This window comes from Manis pentadactyla, chromosome 2, assembly GCF_030020395.1.
Source record: "Manis pentadactyla isolate mManPen7 chromosome 2, mManPen7.hap1, whole genome shotgun sequence".
Classification (NCBI taxonomy): domain Eukaryota; kingdom Metazoa; phylum Chordata; class Mammalia; order Pholidota; family Manidae; genus Manis; species Manis pentadactyla.
The window spans coordinates 4,501,420-4,522,415 of NC_080020.1; the positions used below are offsets into that span (position 1 = coordinate 4,501,420).

Sequence of the window (20,996 nt, forward strand, 5' to 3'; positions counted from 1 at the left end):
AGTGTTCCATCCGGCCACAAAGGCTTTTCACTCATTGTTTTCACTGAATGGGGCATTTCCCCCAACCAGCCACATGGCTGACTCCCTCACCTCTTCTCACAAAGATCATCTCTGTACCGTCTGGCTTCTTCTTCCCCTGCACCCACACTTTCTATGTGTTCCCACTAAATTTTTCTCCTTAGCACTTATCACCATTTATCTAATAATACTGACTACATGTTATACTTATTCATTTTGTATAAAGTCTTCTTTTCACATCTAAATAAAATATAGAAGAAATCTTTTAGTGCTTTGGATTCTGGAAAGAATGGAATGCTGCACTGATACTAATACTTAATGATTTAGCCAAGTAATTTTCCCTTTTTTGTATCATTAATCATGTCTTTTAGTAATTTAATTATATTAAATTTAAGACATAAAAATTCATTTAGTAGAAAAAACTTTCAGAGAAAAACTATTAAGTTTCTAACAATTTTATTATTTGATTCATGTTTAAACAGTGATGATCATACACTCAAGTATATTAAAACACAGATCAAAAAAAAAAAAAACTTACATCATTCGTGTTAACGTGCCAAGCCATGTCACCGTAAGATACTAGCTGTCCATTGACATAACACCGAATTTCACTGTTCCTCCACCGATTGTAAATGTGGACAATGCTGATCATGTACCACTTAAATGAGAAAAAATGGAAGATAACAGTATGTAATGTTTAGTTATTACTGTCTAAAGAGCAATCATAACATTAATAACACACAACAAAAAATGCTCGTAGAAATATTAAGGATTGGCCACTACTATCTACTCAAGTACCCCCCCTTCCATTTCTCATTCTGCAGATGAAAGAAGTGACTCATAAAGAGCAAATCTGTGACAGAGACCTAGAAGCCCCAAGCACTGGAATAATAGTTCTTCCACTATACCAAGAACCAAAATGATAGTTGTGTTCATTCACTTAGTAACATTATTGCAGACAGGCACTGCAAATACCCAGGTTTGAACAGACAGACATAGGTCCATTTCTCCTGAAATTCATGATGAAGTGAAAGAGACATACATTAGGGAAGTAAAGAAATACAAATCATGACTATGACTGTGGGGAAAAAAACAGTGTAAACTGAGAAAGAATGACCTAGGATTCTACTTTGGATTGGATTGCATGCTAAGAAACGACCTTTCAAAGGAACTTTTTAACATTTACAGGAAGATTTTATTTTTGTGGTTTCAATTTGGTAATTTAGATTTACTAAATCCAGGAATAATTTTACATTTTTAACTTAATGTGTGACTGTTCATTAAGAATCAAGGAATGAGTTTATACTGAGCTCTCATTTTATAAAAGTTACTAGGATCAACAAAAAGCACTTTAATTGTCTGTTTTGTTATGGGATAGTTTAAGTTCTATAACAATGTGTGGATCAATCTTTATTCAGAGTTAATAGCCTAAAGCAGAGAATACAGAAAAAATGTTCCTAAAATACAGAAAATTACAAACAATTATTTACAGATACTTGAACAAGTATGTCTTCAGCAGTTACCAGGGAGAAATTAGGCTAGTTTCCCCCCAAAATACAAAAATATAAAATACAGACTTTGTTCTCCAATTACTTAAAAGCACTATTCAATTATTGCAAATATATTTTGAAAAACAGATAGTTATACCAATTCTCAACCAGTAAAATATTTGTTATTTTAAGAAATATGAAATAATTTGAACAAAGTTCATTTATCAATTTAGAAAATAAACAGTGCACTACTCTTAGAAGGCAGAAATACAAAACAACTTTGTTCCTTAATTATTTAAAAAATAGAAGTCAGGTTTAACCACTTAATCCCTAAAACACATGTCTTTTTAAAAATTATTTCATTAATCTTTAACTCTAATTTATCATAAATGGAGTCTTTCACTTGATCAGAAAGCAACACATATGTTAGTTCAGATTAAAATCAGAAGAAAATCTTTAGTCTTTGAACAACTTAAGCTTCCAAATATTACAAAATTATCATGAAGCCACTGAAACTGAGATTCAAATAAATTTAAGGAAAAAATCTTATAGCAGTTCACTTGTATAAGAATTAAAATTTAATTCTATTACCCTCATCAAGTTTGAAAATTTTCAACGAAAATGCCATCTAACACAGGAGATATAATCTATATATTTTTGAGTAAATAAATGTCTATAAATAGGAAAGGATTTTCTGCTTTCCAAAGACAATTTTAAGATAAATAATAGATATATTATTATACTTATTGATAAACCTAATATAAAAAAGCACTCATTCAACAAATATTTATTGAGCTCCTTAGTGTACTGGAAAGATGAATTTTAAATTCATAGACATAAATTGAGTTACCAGGTTACTAGCTCTATGACTTCTGACAAATTATTTAACCTTTCTGAATCTATTTCTGTATCTAAAAAGGGGGCAATAAAAATGTCTACTTTGTGAAGTGATTGTAAATACTATAGAAAATAGACAATGCAGGAAAACTATGAAGAAAATTTCTAATACATATTTGACAACCATAAATAAGATACCATTAACTTAATTTCTATTTCTATTTTATCTACTATTTCCCCCTGATGAGATTTTTTTCAGAGACATTTATTCATTCAACAAATTTACTGAGAGCCTACTTCATGCCAGTACCACCGGAGTGCAGGCATTCAAAGAGAAAGACAACCTATAAACCCTCAAGGAGGTTTCATTAGAGAAATAAACATGAAAATAATTTCAAAACAATGGACAATAGCTACAATACAGATACGGGAGCAACAGAGGCAAGGACTGAGGGCAGAGGGTTGAGGAAGGACAAATGGAGATGGAAGGCTAAGGGAGACCCTCACCAGAGAGTCAAATGGAAGTTAAGGCTGAGGACGAACAGGAACTGCTGAGCAGACGAGGGGGAAAGAAACACTCCAGGAAGAGGAATCTCAGCATGGCACACACAGCCCGAAGACTGGACAGAACTTCTCTCAGTGTTTACAGTTAGTGGGAAAAAGAAAGATCGTGAAAAGACTTTAGGAGTCATTTGTAACCAGCCTTTGTTTTATGCGTAATGTGGCATCACTAAAGAATTTTGAGCAAAAAAGTGAAATGTTCATCTTCATACTTTAAGAAAATTACTGGCATCAGTGAGGAAGTGGGACCATTAGGCAAATGTGGATGAACTTCAAAGCTGCTGCAAAGATTCAGGTAAGAAAACCTTACCACCTGAGCTAAGAGGAAGCCATTAGTAATTTAAAAGGGAGATGGAGACTAATTAACAGAAGTGACTGAGGGCCGATAAAGAAAAGGAGGGTCTAAGACGGTTTCCCATTTTTCACTTAAATGGGTAGTCGTACCATTAACTCAAGATAATTCATAAAGTTGTCCTGTTAATTAGCCAGTCAGGTCTGGAGTTACGAGTTTGCTTTTGGTTATAACACTAAGATATGATAAAACTGAATGAACAAATAAATGCACAGTTGCATGAATGAACTGATTTCAGTGAAGGTATAGTATTTAGAGGAAAATTACTCTTTCTCCTTTTCTTCTTTGGTATGTCAATATACATACACTCTACAGATAATAGACAAAGGGCTCTTTCAAACAAGAGCCCAACTGACCTGTAAAGGCAAAGGTAGGAAACTTGAAGACTGTGTGTGCATACTGTCACTGTGCATGCATATGGAGGCTTGCATTTAACTTAAGACTGAAAAGATAAATCTATAACAGATGGACACCAACAGGAACAAGAAAAAAAACTGTATTTAAAAATCATAAGAAAAATATAACATGGTATTTACACAATTTCAAGAGTACCTAACATGGACTGCGCACTTACTACATATTATGTAATATGCTAATGGTTTACATCCATTTTCACAAGGTTAAACACCTGGCAAGTGGTGTAGCTAGGAATACAAAAGTTTTAATGTAAATATTTCTTTTTGAAAAGCCAGTTAAACCCTTATTAGGAAGGATAACATCTTAGCTAGGGCATTGCCTGGGAAACTACAGAAAGGGGAAAAAAGAGAATAAATTTATCTTGAATAATGTTAACAGTAAGATCAAACACTTATGATTTTCAAGGTTCATGAAAATCTTTACAGAAGTTTTTTTTAAAACCTGTATCACTCCCTGGCCCTGCTCCTACCAAGACCCTTAGACTTACTATATAAAGAGCTGTTAAAAACGGGAATATATTTCTCATAAGGAAATAGTGTAAAGACAGAAAAAAAAAGGAGAGAGAAAATAAATGGGTTTAACCCAATTTATTTTCTGGGTCTCATCCCAAATCTAAGAAATCAGAATTTTTGGACAAACAATGGGGTTTGCATAAAAATAAGCATCATGAAAATTTGCATCATGAAAAAAAGAACCTCCATTATAATATATAAATGTATTTACAATCATAACTTTTTAAGCTACTTTCCAAGTATACATTAATGAATGATTGTTATATTGATATTCTTTAATAGAAACAATGATTACTATCCCTTAAACATAAAGCAAAGCTTTCTAGTGAACTAGTGTAAAATTAAAAAATATATTTGAAAACCTCATCTAAATTTTCTTCAGTATGTGGCAAAACACAAACGGGATCATAAGTAAAGAAGAAAACAAAAAAAGAAAAGTAAGAAAACATATGAAGACATTTCCTCTACTACATCTGAGTTCATCTCATCAGTCATGGCTGTTTCCGTGGATAAATATTGCTGTGCACAAGGAAGTGTAGAGTGTATATGCTGTGGGTGAATATTCCTGTGTAGAGGGTAGGGTGGCCCTGAAGAAGGGGGACAAGCTCACTGTCATATTTCCAAGGAGGACTTCTGAACCTGGAAGGGGAGCAGACCTTAAATATGTGGGAATGGGAACCTATACTTACGTCCCTTGCTTTTTAAGACTGTGGACTTTCCAGTGGTTGGTTGCTATGACACAAAGACGGAGCCTAGTAAATAGGCAGAAAAATCTCTCTAGAAAACCCCAGCTGATGATGAATGAATGATGTCTTCTATATTTAATTATATAATTGCACATTTCTCTGCATTTTCTCTTATTATCATTCGAAGAGACTTCTAAAAATAGCTTTCAATTTGGTCTCTGAATATCCACATTGTAGAGGACACTGAACAAAGATATAACTCACGGGCCAAAGCATGAGGAATAGAACAACACCATGTCCCTAGAAGCCAGCATTACTGAAGCAGCAGTGAAGCCTTCAATACTAGGAAACAAGTTTCAGGACTACTAGGATTGACTGAGGCTCCCTCAAAAGAAGTCTCTGTATTACCTACCACATCTAGAGGCTTAAGAATTTAAGTGCCTGCACAGAGCAACAGCCTGAATTATTTAGTCTTTACTGGCATGCCTGCCTTTCTTACTGCCACATGAAACTTAACTTACAAAGAAAGCGATGGCACAAGACCCCTGCCTGCCCTCTCACTTTATCAACAGCAGTACCACTATCATTTCATTCCACTGGGAAACGAACTGCTCAGTACAAATTAGCTGTCCAGATAAATGTAACTCAGCCCTTTAAGAAACAAAAGGGTTTTTTTGGTTGTTAAAAGTCATACTTATTCATTTATCCAACATATTGATAGTCTACAAAGTTCAATACTCCATAGCAGGTATATACAAAGAAGACTCCAACACATACCTTGGTTTCAATATAGTTACCAAATAATGAACATTTAAATGAGTAATAAAGGTTTAAAATTAATAATTACCATGAGAAACACTGAAATAACATGCTAGAGAGAGACTATATCTAGGAAATAAGAGAAACTGCAGGATGATTCCACGAAAATGGTGTTGTATGAAATGGGACAGGATTTGAAGACCTAGAGCTGTGACTGAAGAGACAAGCCAATGTATTTCATGCATAGATTGAACATTAGAAAAGCAAATAAAGAAGTGAAAGTATTAGCTCAGTTTTGCCAGAATAAAGGGTATAAGTGAAAAGCTAAAAAAATAAAATAAAATCATGAAGGACTAGGCTAAAAATTTTAATTTACTCTGTAGTTAGTGAGAAACAAATAACTAGTTTGATCAGTGAAACAGTATGATTAGCAATATAAATCGAGATTAGTGTGCAGAATAGTTTGGAAGAGGAAGAGACAAAGGATCCAGCAACAAGAGAGCAGCAGGTAAAGAAGTTTAAGAAGGTGACAGATATGTTAGGCACAGATTACAGGACTTAAAAACGGAACTATACAATGATCAAAAAGGGATGAAGGGAGACCCTAGCCACAGCAATCAGACCACACAAAGAAAAAGAAGGCATCTAGATTGGTAAGGAAGAAGTTAAACTGTCACTGTTTGAAGATGACATGATATTGTACATAAAAAACCCTATAGAATCCACCCTAACACTACTAGAACTAATTACTCAATTCAGCAAAGTTACAGGATACAGAATCAACACACAGAACTCTATTGCATTCCCGTATACTAACAATGAACTAGCAGAAAGAAAAATGAGGAAAACAATTCCATTCACAATTACATCAAAAAAAAAAACCCTAGGAATAAACCTAACAAAAGAGGTGAAAGACCTATACCCTGAAAACTACAAGACATACTTGAGAGAAATTAAAGAGGACACCAATAAATGGAAATACATCCTGTGCTCATGGATAGGAAGAACTAATATTCTCAAAATGGCATCCTGCCTAAAGTAATCTATAGATTCAAGACAATTCCTATCAAAACACCGATGGCCTTCTTCAGTGAACCAGAACAAATAGTTCTAAATTTCAAATGGAACCACAAAAGACCCAGAATAGCCAAAGTAATCCTGAGAAGGAAGAATAAAGTGGGAGGGATTATGCTCCCCAACTTCAAGCTCTTCTACAAAGCCATAGTAATCAAGACAATTTGGTACTGGCACAAGAACAGACCCACAGACCAATGGAACAGAATTGAGAGCTCAGATATAAACCCAGCCATATATGGTCAATTAATATACAATAAAAGAGCCATGTATATACAATGGGGAAATGACAGTCTCTTCAACAACTGGTGTTGGAAAACTAGACAACTCCATGTAAGAGAATGAAACTGGATTGCTGTCTAACCCCATACACAAAAGTAAACTCAAAATGGATCAAAGACCTGAATGTAAGTCATGAAACCATAAAACTCTTCAAAGAAAACAGGCAAAAATCTCTTGAATATAAACATGAGCAACTTTTTCCTGAACACATTTCCTCTGGCAAGGGAAACAAAAGCAAAAATGAATAAATGGGACTATATCAAGCTAAAAAGCTTCTGTACAGCAAAGGACACCATCAGCAGAACAAAAAGGCATCCTACGGTATGGGAGAATACATTCATAAACAACATATATATATATATAAAGAGTTCACATACTTCAACACCCAAAAAGCAATAACCTGATTAAAAAATGGGCAAAGGATCTGAACAAACACTTCTCCAAAGAAGAAATTCATACGGCCAACAGGCACATGCAAAGATGTTCCACATCTTTAATCATCAGGGAAATGCAAATTAAAACCACAATGAGATATCACCTCACACCAGGTTAGGATGGCCAACATCGAAAAGACAAGAAACAACAAATGCTGGCCAGGATGTAGAGAAAGGGGAACCCTCCTACACTGCTTATGGGTATGTAAATTAGTTCAACCATTGTGGAAAGCAATATGGAGGTTCCTCAGAAAACTCAAAATAGAAATACCATTTGACCCAGGAATTCCACTCCTAGCTATTTATCTGAAGAAAACAATATCTCAGTTTCAAAAAGACATATGCACCCTATGTCTATCGCAGCACTATTTACAATAACCAAGATATGGAAGCAATCTAAGTGTCCATCAGTAGATGAATGGATAAAGAAGATGTGGTACATATACACAACAGAGTATTATTCAGCCATAAGAAGAAAACAAATCCTACCATTTGCAACAATATGGATGGAGCTAGAGGGTATTATGCTCAGTGAAATAAGCCAGGCAGAGAAAGACAAGTATCAAGTGATTTCCCTTATTTTGTGGAGTAAAACAACAAAGCAAAACTGAGCAAAACAGCAGCAGATCACAGACTCCAAGAAGGGACTAGTGGTTACCAAAGGCGAAGGATGGGGGAGGGCAGGAGGGGAGGGAGATGGGGATTCAGGGGAATTATGATTGGCACACATTGTGTGGGGGGATCATGGGGAAGACATTGTAGCACAGAGAAGACAAGTAGGGACTCTGTGGCATCTTACTACACCGATGGGCAGTGACTGCCATGGGATGTGGTGGGGCTTAGTAATATGGGTAAATGTAGTAACCACAATGTTTTTCATGTGAAACCTTCATAAGAGTGTGTATCAGTGATATCTTAGTAAAAAAACAAAGGGATGAAGAACAAGGATGACTCAAGTCCCTGTTATTAGAAGATGGTCAGCCTCTTAATCAGAACAGGGAACCTAAGAACACAAGTGGACATGGCACTGGAGCAGTGCATTCAATGTTATATATTCTGAGGCTGAGGGGTCAGAAAGGCATCCAGAGTATCTCACAGGCAGACAAGAATATATGAATAGAGCTTAAGAAAAGGAGAGTAAAAACCTGTCATGAAACTGAGTAAAAATTCCTAAAAAGTAGGCTCCACAAAAGCAGGAATGTCTGTTTTGTTCACTTCCGTATCTCCAATGCCTAATGCCTACAACAGTGTCTGGAACTCAGTAAATACTATTTATTGTATGCTATATATATATATATATTCTAAATAATATCTAATATAATAAGCAGTTATTATAAGCAATGTATATAAACAATTTACTTAGTATAAATATTTACTGAAAGCATGTCATGGGACAGGTCACAGGGAAAGAGAGTGGGAGTAAGAGAGACACTCTTCAAGAGGTCAAGAGCCTGATTTGTTAAATGTTTGACATAAAAGTAGAAAGAAATTACAGACAAGGGTAAGAGAAAAGCATTAGAAATCATTAAAAAAAAGAGTATTCCTGAAGTCATAATCAGTGAGATTTAAGACAGCGGTGAGAGTGTGTCATTCTCAACAGACGTATTTACTTACACCTACCTTGCGTGGTTGAAAATCGTATTTCACACAGTGCTGAAAACCTTTTCCTTTGGACTTCAAAGATGTGACTATTAGACAGTTGCCAACGAAATGAGCAGAGTAACCAACTCCTTTGCTAGTACGAAAACTGTAAAGAAAACTGGAATAGTATAATACTCCCTGATGCCAAAAACTATATATCTGAAGATTATTATTATATGATAATATAAAAGTTATTATAAAAATAAAAATGCATTCCCCTCTAGAGCAGAAGTGGTATTATATGAACCAAATAAAGACTAAACAATATAATGTTTAGAACTAAAAGAAGAAACTCAAATTGGGAAAACAGTTAACTGTAGACTCTTTAAATTCTCTATTTAACTTATCACACATACACAGAAACAAATAAATAGCTAACTGAAGCCTACCAACTAGATTTCATTGACCTCAAGGGCCATTTGTAATTAGCAAATACAATTACTTTTTGCAAAGCAATTTGCTAATTCTGTTGTACCTTTGAAAAAGTATACAATTTACCAAACAAAAAAAAAAAAAAAAAAAAAATCACAGCCAAGTTTGATAAACATTTTAGGTAACCAAGCAAAGAAGCACATTTTTGGCCCAAAAAAAGAAACAGATGGGAATACAAAATATAGTTCTTTATTCCAGATGAATTCCTGTGAGCTCAATATAAAAAAAATTATAAATGCTTTGAAAAATGGTGGTTAAATGCATCATCTCCCAAAATGACGGTTCTGAAGTTCAATCCCATTTATGATTGGAATTTTGGATGTTTATTTAAAAGTCCCTCTCATTACTATCCATATATAATCTTTTGTAATACAGTTTACAAGCTATTAATAGCTTACATTTTTCTGCACTCATATTTCTGAGCCAATCATTACAGAAAAAGTACTTAAAGATTTTCTCATTAAATCCTATGGAATTGGTACTATTATTATCCTCATTTTTTTAGTTGAAGACATGATTTGCTCATTGAATCCTATGTGACTGGTACTATTATTACCGTCATTTTATAGTTCAAGACACCAAAGCACAGAATAAATAGTAGGTGGTGAAGACAGGTCTTAAACTCAGTCTTATTTCAAAGCATTGCTAATATTCAGTGAATTAATAAACATGTAGCACTTACAACGTTGAAAAGCAGTCAATGAAAGTGATGTTCTTACTAGTGTGATTAATAAACTAAAATTGCCAAGCTTTCAGTCTTTGCAGGTCAACCAGTGTTGAGTTAATCAACATAATTCTGTTAGTTATCTACCAAATAATTCATCTTTTCTGATTAGAATTTCTTACTTGGTAATTATTATTAACATTTTAAAAGCTTATCTTAATATGCTCAGAGAACAAAGTAAGTAAAAAGGCAAAGTGAACGAATTCTGGTTAAGAGTTTGATTTTTTCTCTCCTTATCAGAAACCAGCATCTTCACTAAGAGCCCCACAACTGATCTATACTGATATAGCCCGGACAGAGAAGATCTGCAACCTTTGACTCTTAAACTGTAACCTTTGACTCTTAAACCGTAATTGGTAAAAATAATAATAATAATAATCAGGCAGGTTGCCTACATCAACAGCAAAAAATAAATAAATAAAATGAACTGACTTGTGTTTTCATAGTTCTAACATAAATATATTCTACCTAAAATGTTGTTTTGATCCTATGTAACATATTTACAAAATTGAAAGACTTAAGACAAAAGTACTGAAATTAAATGCATGACTTACCAATAAAGATAAGGTTTATCCTTATCAACATTAATGTTATTTAAGGGATCCATACGAAACCAAGTATTTAGGGTGAAGCCATTCTGATAAGGCCACTTTGCGATAGGAGGCAACGCAATTGCCTGCACAGCAATGAGAACAGATACAAAAGTATCAGTCAAAGAGAATGTGACAGTACCTAAAGTCAAACACGGTTTTCACAGATTAAAAAGCAATGAAGGCATAAATACCAGAAAATCACAAATAAAAATAGAAACTATTATCTTACAAAAATGATCTACTAATATTATTTGTCGATTATGGAAGCAGCGAGTTTTCAGGGACTCAGTGAATGCAGTTTTCATCTCTGGCTACAGACTGGGTTTCAGACTACGCTCCACCCCTCCTCCCGCATCACCAACAAACAGTCCCTTATACATAATGCCTCAGAACTCTCAGTTTTCCAAAGTTTGTGCTATGTTTTCATATTTCATTTCATTAAAGGAAGTTGAATGTCTATACAAAAGCAGCTATGCTAGAGAATGTTAATGGAATCAATATTGAAGAAATAGAAATATTGATGTAATGTTCATAATGCTTATAATACTGAAACAAAAGAGAGGAAAGCATGAGATATATTATTCAGAAAACTTAACTGTTCAAATTAATGATCAAAAAGGATTCAGATCTACTCATAAGTAGGAAAGGAATAATACAGTACTCCACTGGTGATAGGTGCAAAAAAAATCTAGCCATTCTAAGGAAAAAATGAGAAAGTGGTTGATTACTTGACTTGATGTCAAGAAATATCTGAGTGGATTTATTTATCTTCCTATGAGATATCCAAATTCCTTCATATAAAGATAATTAGCCATTATGATTTCATAACTGATGTGTTCCCTAAACAGATCTTTCACATTGCTATAATAACCTTTCTCAAATATAACATACAATTTTCATATTAAAAAGCCTGTGCATAGAGAATAAAGTTTAAATTTCTTCAGGTTGCATGAGACTACACACACACAACACAGCTCCAACAGGCCCTTTCAATCTCACTGTCTTCTCCTACCTTACCTCACAGTCCAAAATACATCTAAATAAACCAGCTGTTCCACCTCTTCTACTACAACTTCTCCTTTTTGTATATGATGTTGCTTCCATCCAGAACACTTCTAACAAAACCCCAATACGAGGTTAACATGTCACCCTTCTGCGAAGCTTCCCTGGACTTCACCTCACCTTAGTTTCTCTTTTCATTGTTTTCTCAGAGCACATGGTGACTAAATCTATAGTAGTTTATTATAACAAGCTGTTTTTTATCTACCTATTAAGAATTCCTCAAGAGCAAGGAATACAATTTATACTCCCAGCATAGTGACTTCAGACAAAATACATTCATTTTTGTTCAGTGAAAAATCTCAAAGAGGCAAAGATTTATGTGTTGCTGTAAAAATAAAAACAGAACACACCCACACACAAACTTACATGACTTCAAATGGAGACTCAAACCCTAAAGATGAGTGAGTGTAGGTAAATTTTCCCATACAACCAGGCAGTCAGTCAAAATAGCTTTTCTTTTCTTTTTTTAAAAAGGTAAATATTTTACTTTATTTTTTTGTTTGCTAATAAAATGAATTCTGTCCAAGTTCACTGCAGGTTGGTACTTCTGTAGGTTTCACTAAGCCCACCTTCACTTACTGTAGCTGCTTCAGAGTAACAAGGTAAATAGGGACAAAATGTATTGAGGATATGGAATAGTAAAATGAATCTATGATAGTCAACATATTACTTAACGAATATGTCAATTCGTTTTTAGTGCCTGCGGAACCCAACTGGCACTGGTTTTCAACCTTCTGCCGAGACCAGCATATCCAAGCGCACGTTCCCATCAGCAGCAGGGGCTCAATGCAGCATTAGCCCTGAGGAGGGCAGCCTGCTCCTTCCTGTTTCCTAAATTACTCCACAGACACCTTCAATCTTATTCCTGACCTATGGCCTCAGCACTTTCTGGGTCATCATTCTCATCATCCAGTCTACTGAGACCTAAATTAGAACTTAATACTGCATTAAACTTAGAGATGCAGAGATGAATTTGAGACAAACTGCCCTTCAAGTTTTCCAGATCTAGTCTTTCACCAAGAAAAAGACGGGTCACCTAAGAGATCATTTGTCATTATAATAATGATAGGGTCTAAGAGAGCCCTCACTCACATACAGTTGCAGATGCTAGTGAGCCAAAATATAACAGACAAAAAGAAAATCTAACAGAAGAAAAATCTAAACTAGAGTGATAAGGAAATAATCTTTGGTCTTGCTACCTACCACTGGTACCAAACACCTGAGAAGCTTTAGAATAGAATTTTCCTTAGCTTCATTGTGGACTTCCAATAATTCCACTATAAATAAGGGGCTTTATTATGGCCATTCTCTTCAACAAGAAGTTACTTAGACTCAAGGACATTCTCTTAATTTAATGTATAACAGTTAGGAAAAGGTTTTAGGTACCTGAAATCCCCCGTTTCTAGAGGGTAGGGTTCTCCTCGTTTTCCTATCTGACCTATGTACCAACCACACACTTCCATACAGTTTACACTGCACCCATAGACTCTTTCAACTCTTTTTAACTAATACATATATCCTCCCCTTAATCAATGCATAAAAGCTAACTCTGCATAGTATTGCTTGATGCGGAAGCCAGGCCCGTTTACTTCCAAATTACTTGTACCTAATCTCATCACCCATTTCCTAGATTTCTTATAGTTCCCTCGAATCCTGTGGTGTTAATGGCATGTCCTTTGGACTACCTTTATGACTTTTAATTTAAGCTGCCTTCACATTTCCTCTTACAGAATTTGGTAACCAAAACTGGGTGTCCCTCATTGAGCCCAATGATACTAAAGGACTCCAAAACCTATATTCCTCACTGTCTCCTGGTCTAGCTGACTCCAAAAATCTATGTTCTTATCTACTGTAAATAAGATGGGATGCTTTCAATAAACTATTTCAGTGACTAGAAAAGTTCAGTTTCCTAATTTAGGCAAATTCATGAAATAGATTATAATCATGAAGGCAAATCTAAATAGTTTATCCACAAAGTTCACAAAGCACACAAAATGCCATTTTACATCTGTCATTCATCTTTACATGATTCACCTATGAAATTAAATTAACTCTCTGAATAAGTAGATGTTTCCAAACTGCTCATATGGAGGAAGCATAGCTCACAGAACTGCACCCATACAATATAAAGCAGAATTCAGAGGGCCTAATATATATTGTTATTCCAGAGGGAAAAGTAAGCAGTGTCATAATCTTCATCACCCGAAGGCACTATGGTCCAAAACTATGTCTAAAGCGTATATAACCTTTTGTTACTAAGAGGCCATTGGTTCATGCTCAACCAGAAGCAGACTATCAAATACAATGTAATGGTAGGATTTTAAAACCCTCTCCTATCTGAAGTTTTCAGCAGAAGGAACATGCCTGGAAATAAGCCAATCTGGTTATCAGAAAGAAAAAAAAAAATCGACTCAGGCAAATTTTGGTTCAGGTTGTGACTCTGGTTTATGACCCTAGACAATGTGACATTGTTGAGCTTCTTTCCTCAGCTGATGTAGCGATGATACTACCATTTATCTTGCATATCTTGTATGACTCAAATGAAATGACAGCTGTAAAAGTTACAGTTCCTTCCCTGCCACCTCTTCTACCTTGAATATATTCTGGATCCAAGCTACCCTTAATGAAAATGAGTGACACAAGGAAAACTAGGAAAGCGGGAGAGACAGTATTAAGTCCATTAAAATTCCCTAAACAAAAACAGTTAAAAAATAAACTACTAACAACATATAAATAAAATTACCTGTGTGTGTATAAAAATGTCAGTTTTACATGTGGATGGAAAATATTTAGTTTTCGGGTCATTGGTGGTCAAATGACTAAAAATAGGATGAGTTGCAACCCTACCGAGGCCATTCAGGCAATTTATTAAAACTGAGTTTTAACACCGTTTTAGTTAAATTCTACAAAAGAGATAGCAAATTGCTTAAAATTCTTTCAATACACTTTGCTATTGTTCCCCCACCTTAGACTGAGATCTACCAGATGCCAGATCAATAGTTTTGTAAAATGTATTAAATACCCCCCCACACACACACACTCTTCCCTCTTAGAAACCTTGGCGATGTTTTCTCTGCTAAGTACAACGATACACATGTTCCACCCTAACAATCTGAATGTACAGTGTAACTTCCATCTGGAAACTGATTTTAACTTTCCTATTTTTGATCACAGTTGATAGAATCTGTAACTTAAAAAAAAAAGGTTAATAACAAAATATTAAGGGAGAAATATAAAATTAAGGGAATGGTTTATGAAATGGGAGATTTCAAGGACATCTAAGTACTAATAATAACCAAAGAGACTATGTAGTGCTTAAATGGTATATCATTTCATTACAGAGCCACAATAATACTTGTCCATGGTAAAGTACTGATATTTTACATCGAAGTAAGCCAACGAAACTTTCAGGGACTGGTCCTCCACAGTAATGACACAGAGGAACCCGAAATCAAAACTAAAGCTTCTCGCCAGAATTTATATAATTCTGTAATAATCCTACCATATAGATAAAACGGTGCAATCACACAGGCTGGGAAACCTAGTTCTTTCAAAAGAACAACAAAATGGATAAACTTCCAGCTAGGCTGATCAGGGAAAAAAAAAACAATACTAAGGTTAAAAGGAGGCATCACCACATATCCTACAGACATTAAAAGGATAATAAGGGGATATGATGAAAAATTTAATGCCAATATATTCAACAACTTAGGTTAACTGGACAAATTAGTTGAAAGACACAAACTACCAAAGCTTACCCAAAACAAAATAGAAAACTCCCCATATCCATTAAAGAAATTAACTCTGTAGTTTAAAATCTTCCTACAAACAAAATCCCAAGCCCAGATGACTTCAATAGTGAATTCTAGGATAAGTAACTTAAGAGTAAGTAATAAGCACACATTTAAGAATAAGTAATATTAATTCTACATGAACTCTTCAACAGAGAGAAACTAATACTTCCCAAATCATTTTGTGAGAATTATCCTAACACCAAAACCAGAGAAAGATATTAGAAGAAAGGAAAAATAAACTGCCAAATCGTTCATAAAGACAGTTGCCAAACTTCTTAGCAATGTTAGCAAATTAAATCCAGCATTACATGAAAATGTTTATATGCAATGATCAAATCGTTTTTATATCAAGAATACAAAGATTAGTTTAACACTGAAATATCAATCATTGTTAATTCACCACATAATGAAGATAAGCAGGAAAAATCATAGGATCATTTCAATAAAATCAGAAAAAGCATTTGACAAATTTCAATACTGACATCATCATATTGATGATTTCAAAAACTCCCAGTACATAGAAACAGAAATGAATTTCCTCAACATGATAAAAAACATGTCTTAGAACATAACAATAGTAGCATACTTAATGGTATGTACTGGAAATATGTAGTACTTTCCCTAAGACTGAGAACGAGTCGAGAATGTTATTGAGGTCCTAGTCAGTGCATTAAGGCAATAAAATGAAATAAAAGGACATGCTGATTATAAAGTAAGAAATAAGACTGGTTTTATTCATTTTATTACCTTATCTCAAAGCATCTACTAAAAAACTGCTAGGACTAGTAGGTGAGTTTAACAAGGTCTCAGTATATAAACTCAATATATAAGAAAAAATACAATGGCATTTCTATATACTAGCAAAAACAATATGGAATATTTATGAATAAACATAACAAAAGATGCTTAATACTCATTGACTGGAAACTATAAAACACTGAAAAGTCAAAGAAAAATAAAGGGAGAGAGAGGCTGTGTTCACGAACTGGAAGATTCAATAATTTATTCTCTTCATTTTGTTCTGAAGACTTAACACACTATAGTCAAAATCTCAGCAAGCTTTTTATAAAATTTGACAAGTTTATTCATAAAGTATATGGAAATGCATCTAGAACAGCCAAAATTATTTTCAAAATGAAGAAAAACGTTGTAGTATTTATACTACATGATTTCAAGAACTACTCTATGGCGGCTGACAGAGCGCAGACAGTAGCACTGCCATTTTGAATGAGCCCACCGCCATCTCAGAGAGACTTAGGCTTCATCGTACTCAGGCCACACCCGTTTTCAAGAGGACACATCACCAAGCCACAAGCTCGCCCTTTCCCCAACCTGCCCCCTCAAAAGCCCATCAAACAGCCCGCCGAAAAGATGCGATAAAAAGCCTCTTAGCCTGTACGAGAGGCCTTCTTGGCTCTGCTCGCCAGAACAGAGAGGTCCTGAGCTCTCAGGCTTAGCAATAAACCTGCTTGGACCATTGAGTTTGTGTGCCTTCTTTGCCTTTTAGCAACAATAATAAAGACAATGTGATACTGGCATAAAGATAGAAATACAGGGCAAAGGAACCAGACAGCTCAGAAATAGATCCACAGAAACACAGCCAGACAGTTTCCAAGGGAAGCACCAAGACAATGCAATGCGCAAAGACCGTCTCTTCAACAAAGGGTCATGCAGCAGATGAGGCAGAGCAACGCGCACATGCAGAACGAACTCAGCCTCCAAGCTCCCTCACACAGCATGGAATATAGATCTAAGTTTAAGAGCTACTACAACAGAATTTTTAGAAAGTGTAAGAGGAAAAAAGTGTTATGACCTTGGTTTATACTGCTATCTTAGATTATAAGAACATATGCCATAAAAGAAGGAAATTTTAATTTGACTTCATCAAAACTAAAACTTAAGATACTTCAAGGAATACCATTAAGAAAATAAACAGATTGGTAGAAAATGTTTGATAAATACATACCTGAAAAATTATATTCCAAATATATAATGAACTCTTAGTATAATAAAACAAGCAAATTTTTAACAGAAGATTTGAAGACAAACATTACAAAAAGATGTAAAAATGGCCAATAAACACATGAAAAAAAATCAGTATCATCATCAGTTATGAGGGAGATACAAAATCAATACTATAATGAGGTACACAACCATTTAAATGCCTTAAATCAAAAGACAGACAAGGTCCAGGATGTAGATCAACTGGGATTTTCATATACTGCAGATGAAAATGCAAAATGTTTGACTATGGAAAGCAATTTGCCTGTTTATCATGAAATGAAACACATACTTGGCATAAAAACCACCAATCCATCTCTTATGTATTTACTCCAGAGAGAAGATAACATGCCCACAGAGGGCTGATGTTCAAATGCTCTTAGCAGTTTTATTTACAATAGTCAAAAACTGAAAACCCGAATACCCATCAATGAGAGGATAGATACATAAGCTGTGGTATATCCATAAAATGGAATACTACCTAGAATATAAAGGAACACAATAAACTAGTGATAAGATACCACATGGGCAATTTCAAAAGCATTATAATAAGTGAAAAGCCTGACAGAAAAGACTACATACCATACGATTTTATTTATATGAAATCCTAGAAAGGCAAAATTATACAAACACAAAATAAGTCAGAGGTTGCAAAAGATGGGGAGAGGGAGACAGGTTTGGCTTTAAAGAGACACAAGGGAATTGGGGGCAGTGATGAAATCGTTCTAAATCATGGCTGTGGTGGTGGTCACAGAACTAGTCAAGACTCACCAACGGTACTTTTAAACTGGAGAACCTTACTGTATGTAAATTATACCTTAATAGAGTGGACTTATACATACATAAATAAAAATAAACACATGTATTTAAAACTTACCGCAGCACTGCAACCAGGGAAATTGAAAAAAGTATCAGGACCATGTCTTTGTGGCATCTGATTTAGAACTGATAATAATTTTACTGCATGTCTTGGCTGAGGAAATAAGAAAAAGAAACGGCATTGAAGAAATTCAGCACAAATACCTAATATATCACATTAGCCATGGGATTGTTTTCTAACTAGAGAGAAAATTAATTTTAAAACACTTACTAGAACTCCTTAAAAGGAACAATTTCCATTATAAATTCAAGTTTATAGCTCTCTAGAGACAAATTGTTGAACACATTAAGTATTAATGCCCTGATATTGAATACTTTCCCCTGACCGCAAGCTTACCCAGATCCCACTTTCTCCTCGAAGCATGCTGAACAAAAGCTTCAGCTCCTTGACAGTGATGCTGTAGCCAGCAAGAACCCCCAACATATCAACTAGGAGATCTTCAAAGGAAAATAAAGTTATTCTGATCTTTAGTCACGAGCTGCCATCTGTCAAGGTAATATACTTTTTAAAAGAACATAAGTTATCAATTGTCATTTCTACCTACGTATATATGTCTAATGTAGCTAAATGTCCTCATGAGTAGCCATTCCAATTGACAATTTTTAAGTCATCAGATAACCAAAAAAACACATTTGAAGTTTAGGATTTTTCCCCATTATATTTACCATTCCATTTAAGTTTTCTCGGCCAATACATATAAAATAGATTTTAAGAATTCTCAGAATACACACACACAGGCACATATACGCATAGAAATCTGCTGTATCCAGGGAACATAGGCACAGTTATGCAAAGGTACACTCATTTAACATTATAAATTGGTTATTTTCAAATGAAACGTATTTTATTTTAGAATTATCTGTTTTTAATAAAATGCATTCTTCAAATATTCCTTGGCCCATTAACAACAATTTTGAGCATGTACTCCTTGCCTGGCAATATAACAAGTGGTTTACATGTATTAACTTCACAAAGTCTCACATCAAGACTAAGAAGTTCCTGTTATTATCCCATTCTATAAATGAGGAAAGTGAAGCACAGATAACTTAATCACATAGTCAAAGAATACACTCTAGGAAGGAAGAGTCAGATTGGAACCTCGGCAATCTGGCTGCTGAGCCCTTACTCTTACCCATGAGTTGTCTAAGTAGAACTATTTAAACCCATTACTAGTGATAGCAATTATGTTTATGTGTGTAGGTGCATATAAGAGACACACCAGCTCACCAAACAGTAAGAAAGATTGTGCATTTCATCTCTTGTCCCTAATTGCTTTCTCTAGACATTGTTAGTATCTGTACCAATCATTCTTCCCAATCAATTAAACAGAAATATTTATACTTCAGCTTCTTGATTTCTAAAGCACTTCCTAAGAATTAAAGACACTACACAAGTTATTATAACCAATACATATATACATTCTAAAAAATGTATCACCAAGTAAATAAAAAGTTAGGTTAGGGTAAGTTGAAATAACTGGTTATTGATATATGATATATATTATCCAATATTATAGATTAATAGCTAGAATTTGAGACATTAAAAATATTTTATGATGTATTTCAAAATAGAAATCTAATATGATAATCTTTATAAATAAATCTTTATAAATAAATAATTGACTGATTTACTTAATTCCACAATAAGTAAGCAATTCCATGATAAAATTGTATCCCTGGATATGCCAATTTTTTAGAAAGATCATTAATAAAACAAAATTTTCTACCCATCATTCAAATATAAAAAAGTTTATAGTTACTATATACTAGTCAGAAGATCTAAGAAAAATTCTAGATAAAAATCAAGCACTTTAAAAAACCCTTAATATGGAAGTTTTAAGCAATTAGCTTCTATGGCAAATTTCACAGATTTCTTAAAGGTTTACCTATAAATACTTCTTTAAAAATTGAACTTCTATTTCCAAACATTTATCTCGTCTTCTGTGTATGTCACAAAAAATGATTTATTAAATCCACATTTAATTAATCATTAAAAATTCTTATTTATTATACTTATAACCAAGCAGTTCTATTTATTTTTATTATGTCAGGACTTCATTTCTTTACAATAAGTTTTTTAAAGGAGAAAAAATAGAAGGACTTTTCTTACCAATTTTCTTACCAATATATTACTAAAGATATTTAACCACTTTATAGTGATACCTTCACATTACTAAAGAAAAGTACCTCCTTGAACTTAATATGCCAGAAAATATTCAGAGTGAAAAATCAGCAATGCTTCATTAGTATGATACCCAAATTTTAATTTCTCTACTGAAAGTAAAGTAGAAGTGTTTTCTGACCCTATTCAAGGCTTGAAATAACAAAAAGTAAAAGTTATATGTTTTTAGAATATTATTGAGAAGAAAGGATAAGAGAATTCAGGAGCTTTGTATAATAGAAAATGCGAAAATATGAACTTCATGGTAGTATCCCACTTCCTATTAC

At 34.1% G+C, this 20,996-nt stretch overlaps 1 protein-coding gene across 3 annotated transcripts in view; it reads right to left on the reverse strand.

Annotated features, from left to right (window-relative positions):
- Positions 1 to 20,996, reverse strand: part of NBEA (neurobeachin) — a 550,888-nt gene that overhangs the window by 467,902 nt on the left and 61,990 nt on the right. For all 3 annotated transcript variants that reach the window (XM_036904990.2, XM_036904991.2, XM_036904985.2), the window contains exons 3-7: positions 18,886 to 18,986; positions 18,547 to 18,642; positions 10,774 to 10,895; positions 9,043 to 9,169; positions 557 to 676 (exon numbers count right to left, since the gene is read on the reverse strand). In XM_036904990.2, the coding sequence (XP_036760885.2) occupies positions 557 to 676; positions 9,043 to 9,169; positions 10,774 to 10,895; positions 18,547 to 18,642; positions 18,886 to 18,986 (566 nt within the window). The remainder of the gene's footprint in view (positions 1 to 556; positions 677 to 9,042; positions 9,170 to 10,773; positions 10,896 to 18,546; positions 18,643 to 18,885; positions 18,987 to 20,996) is intronic.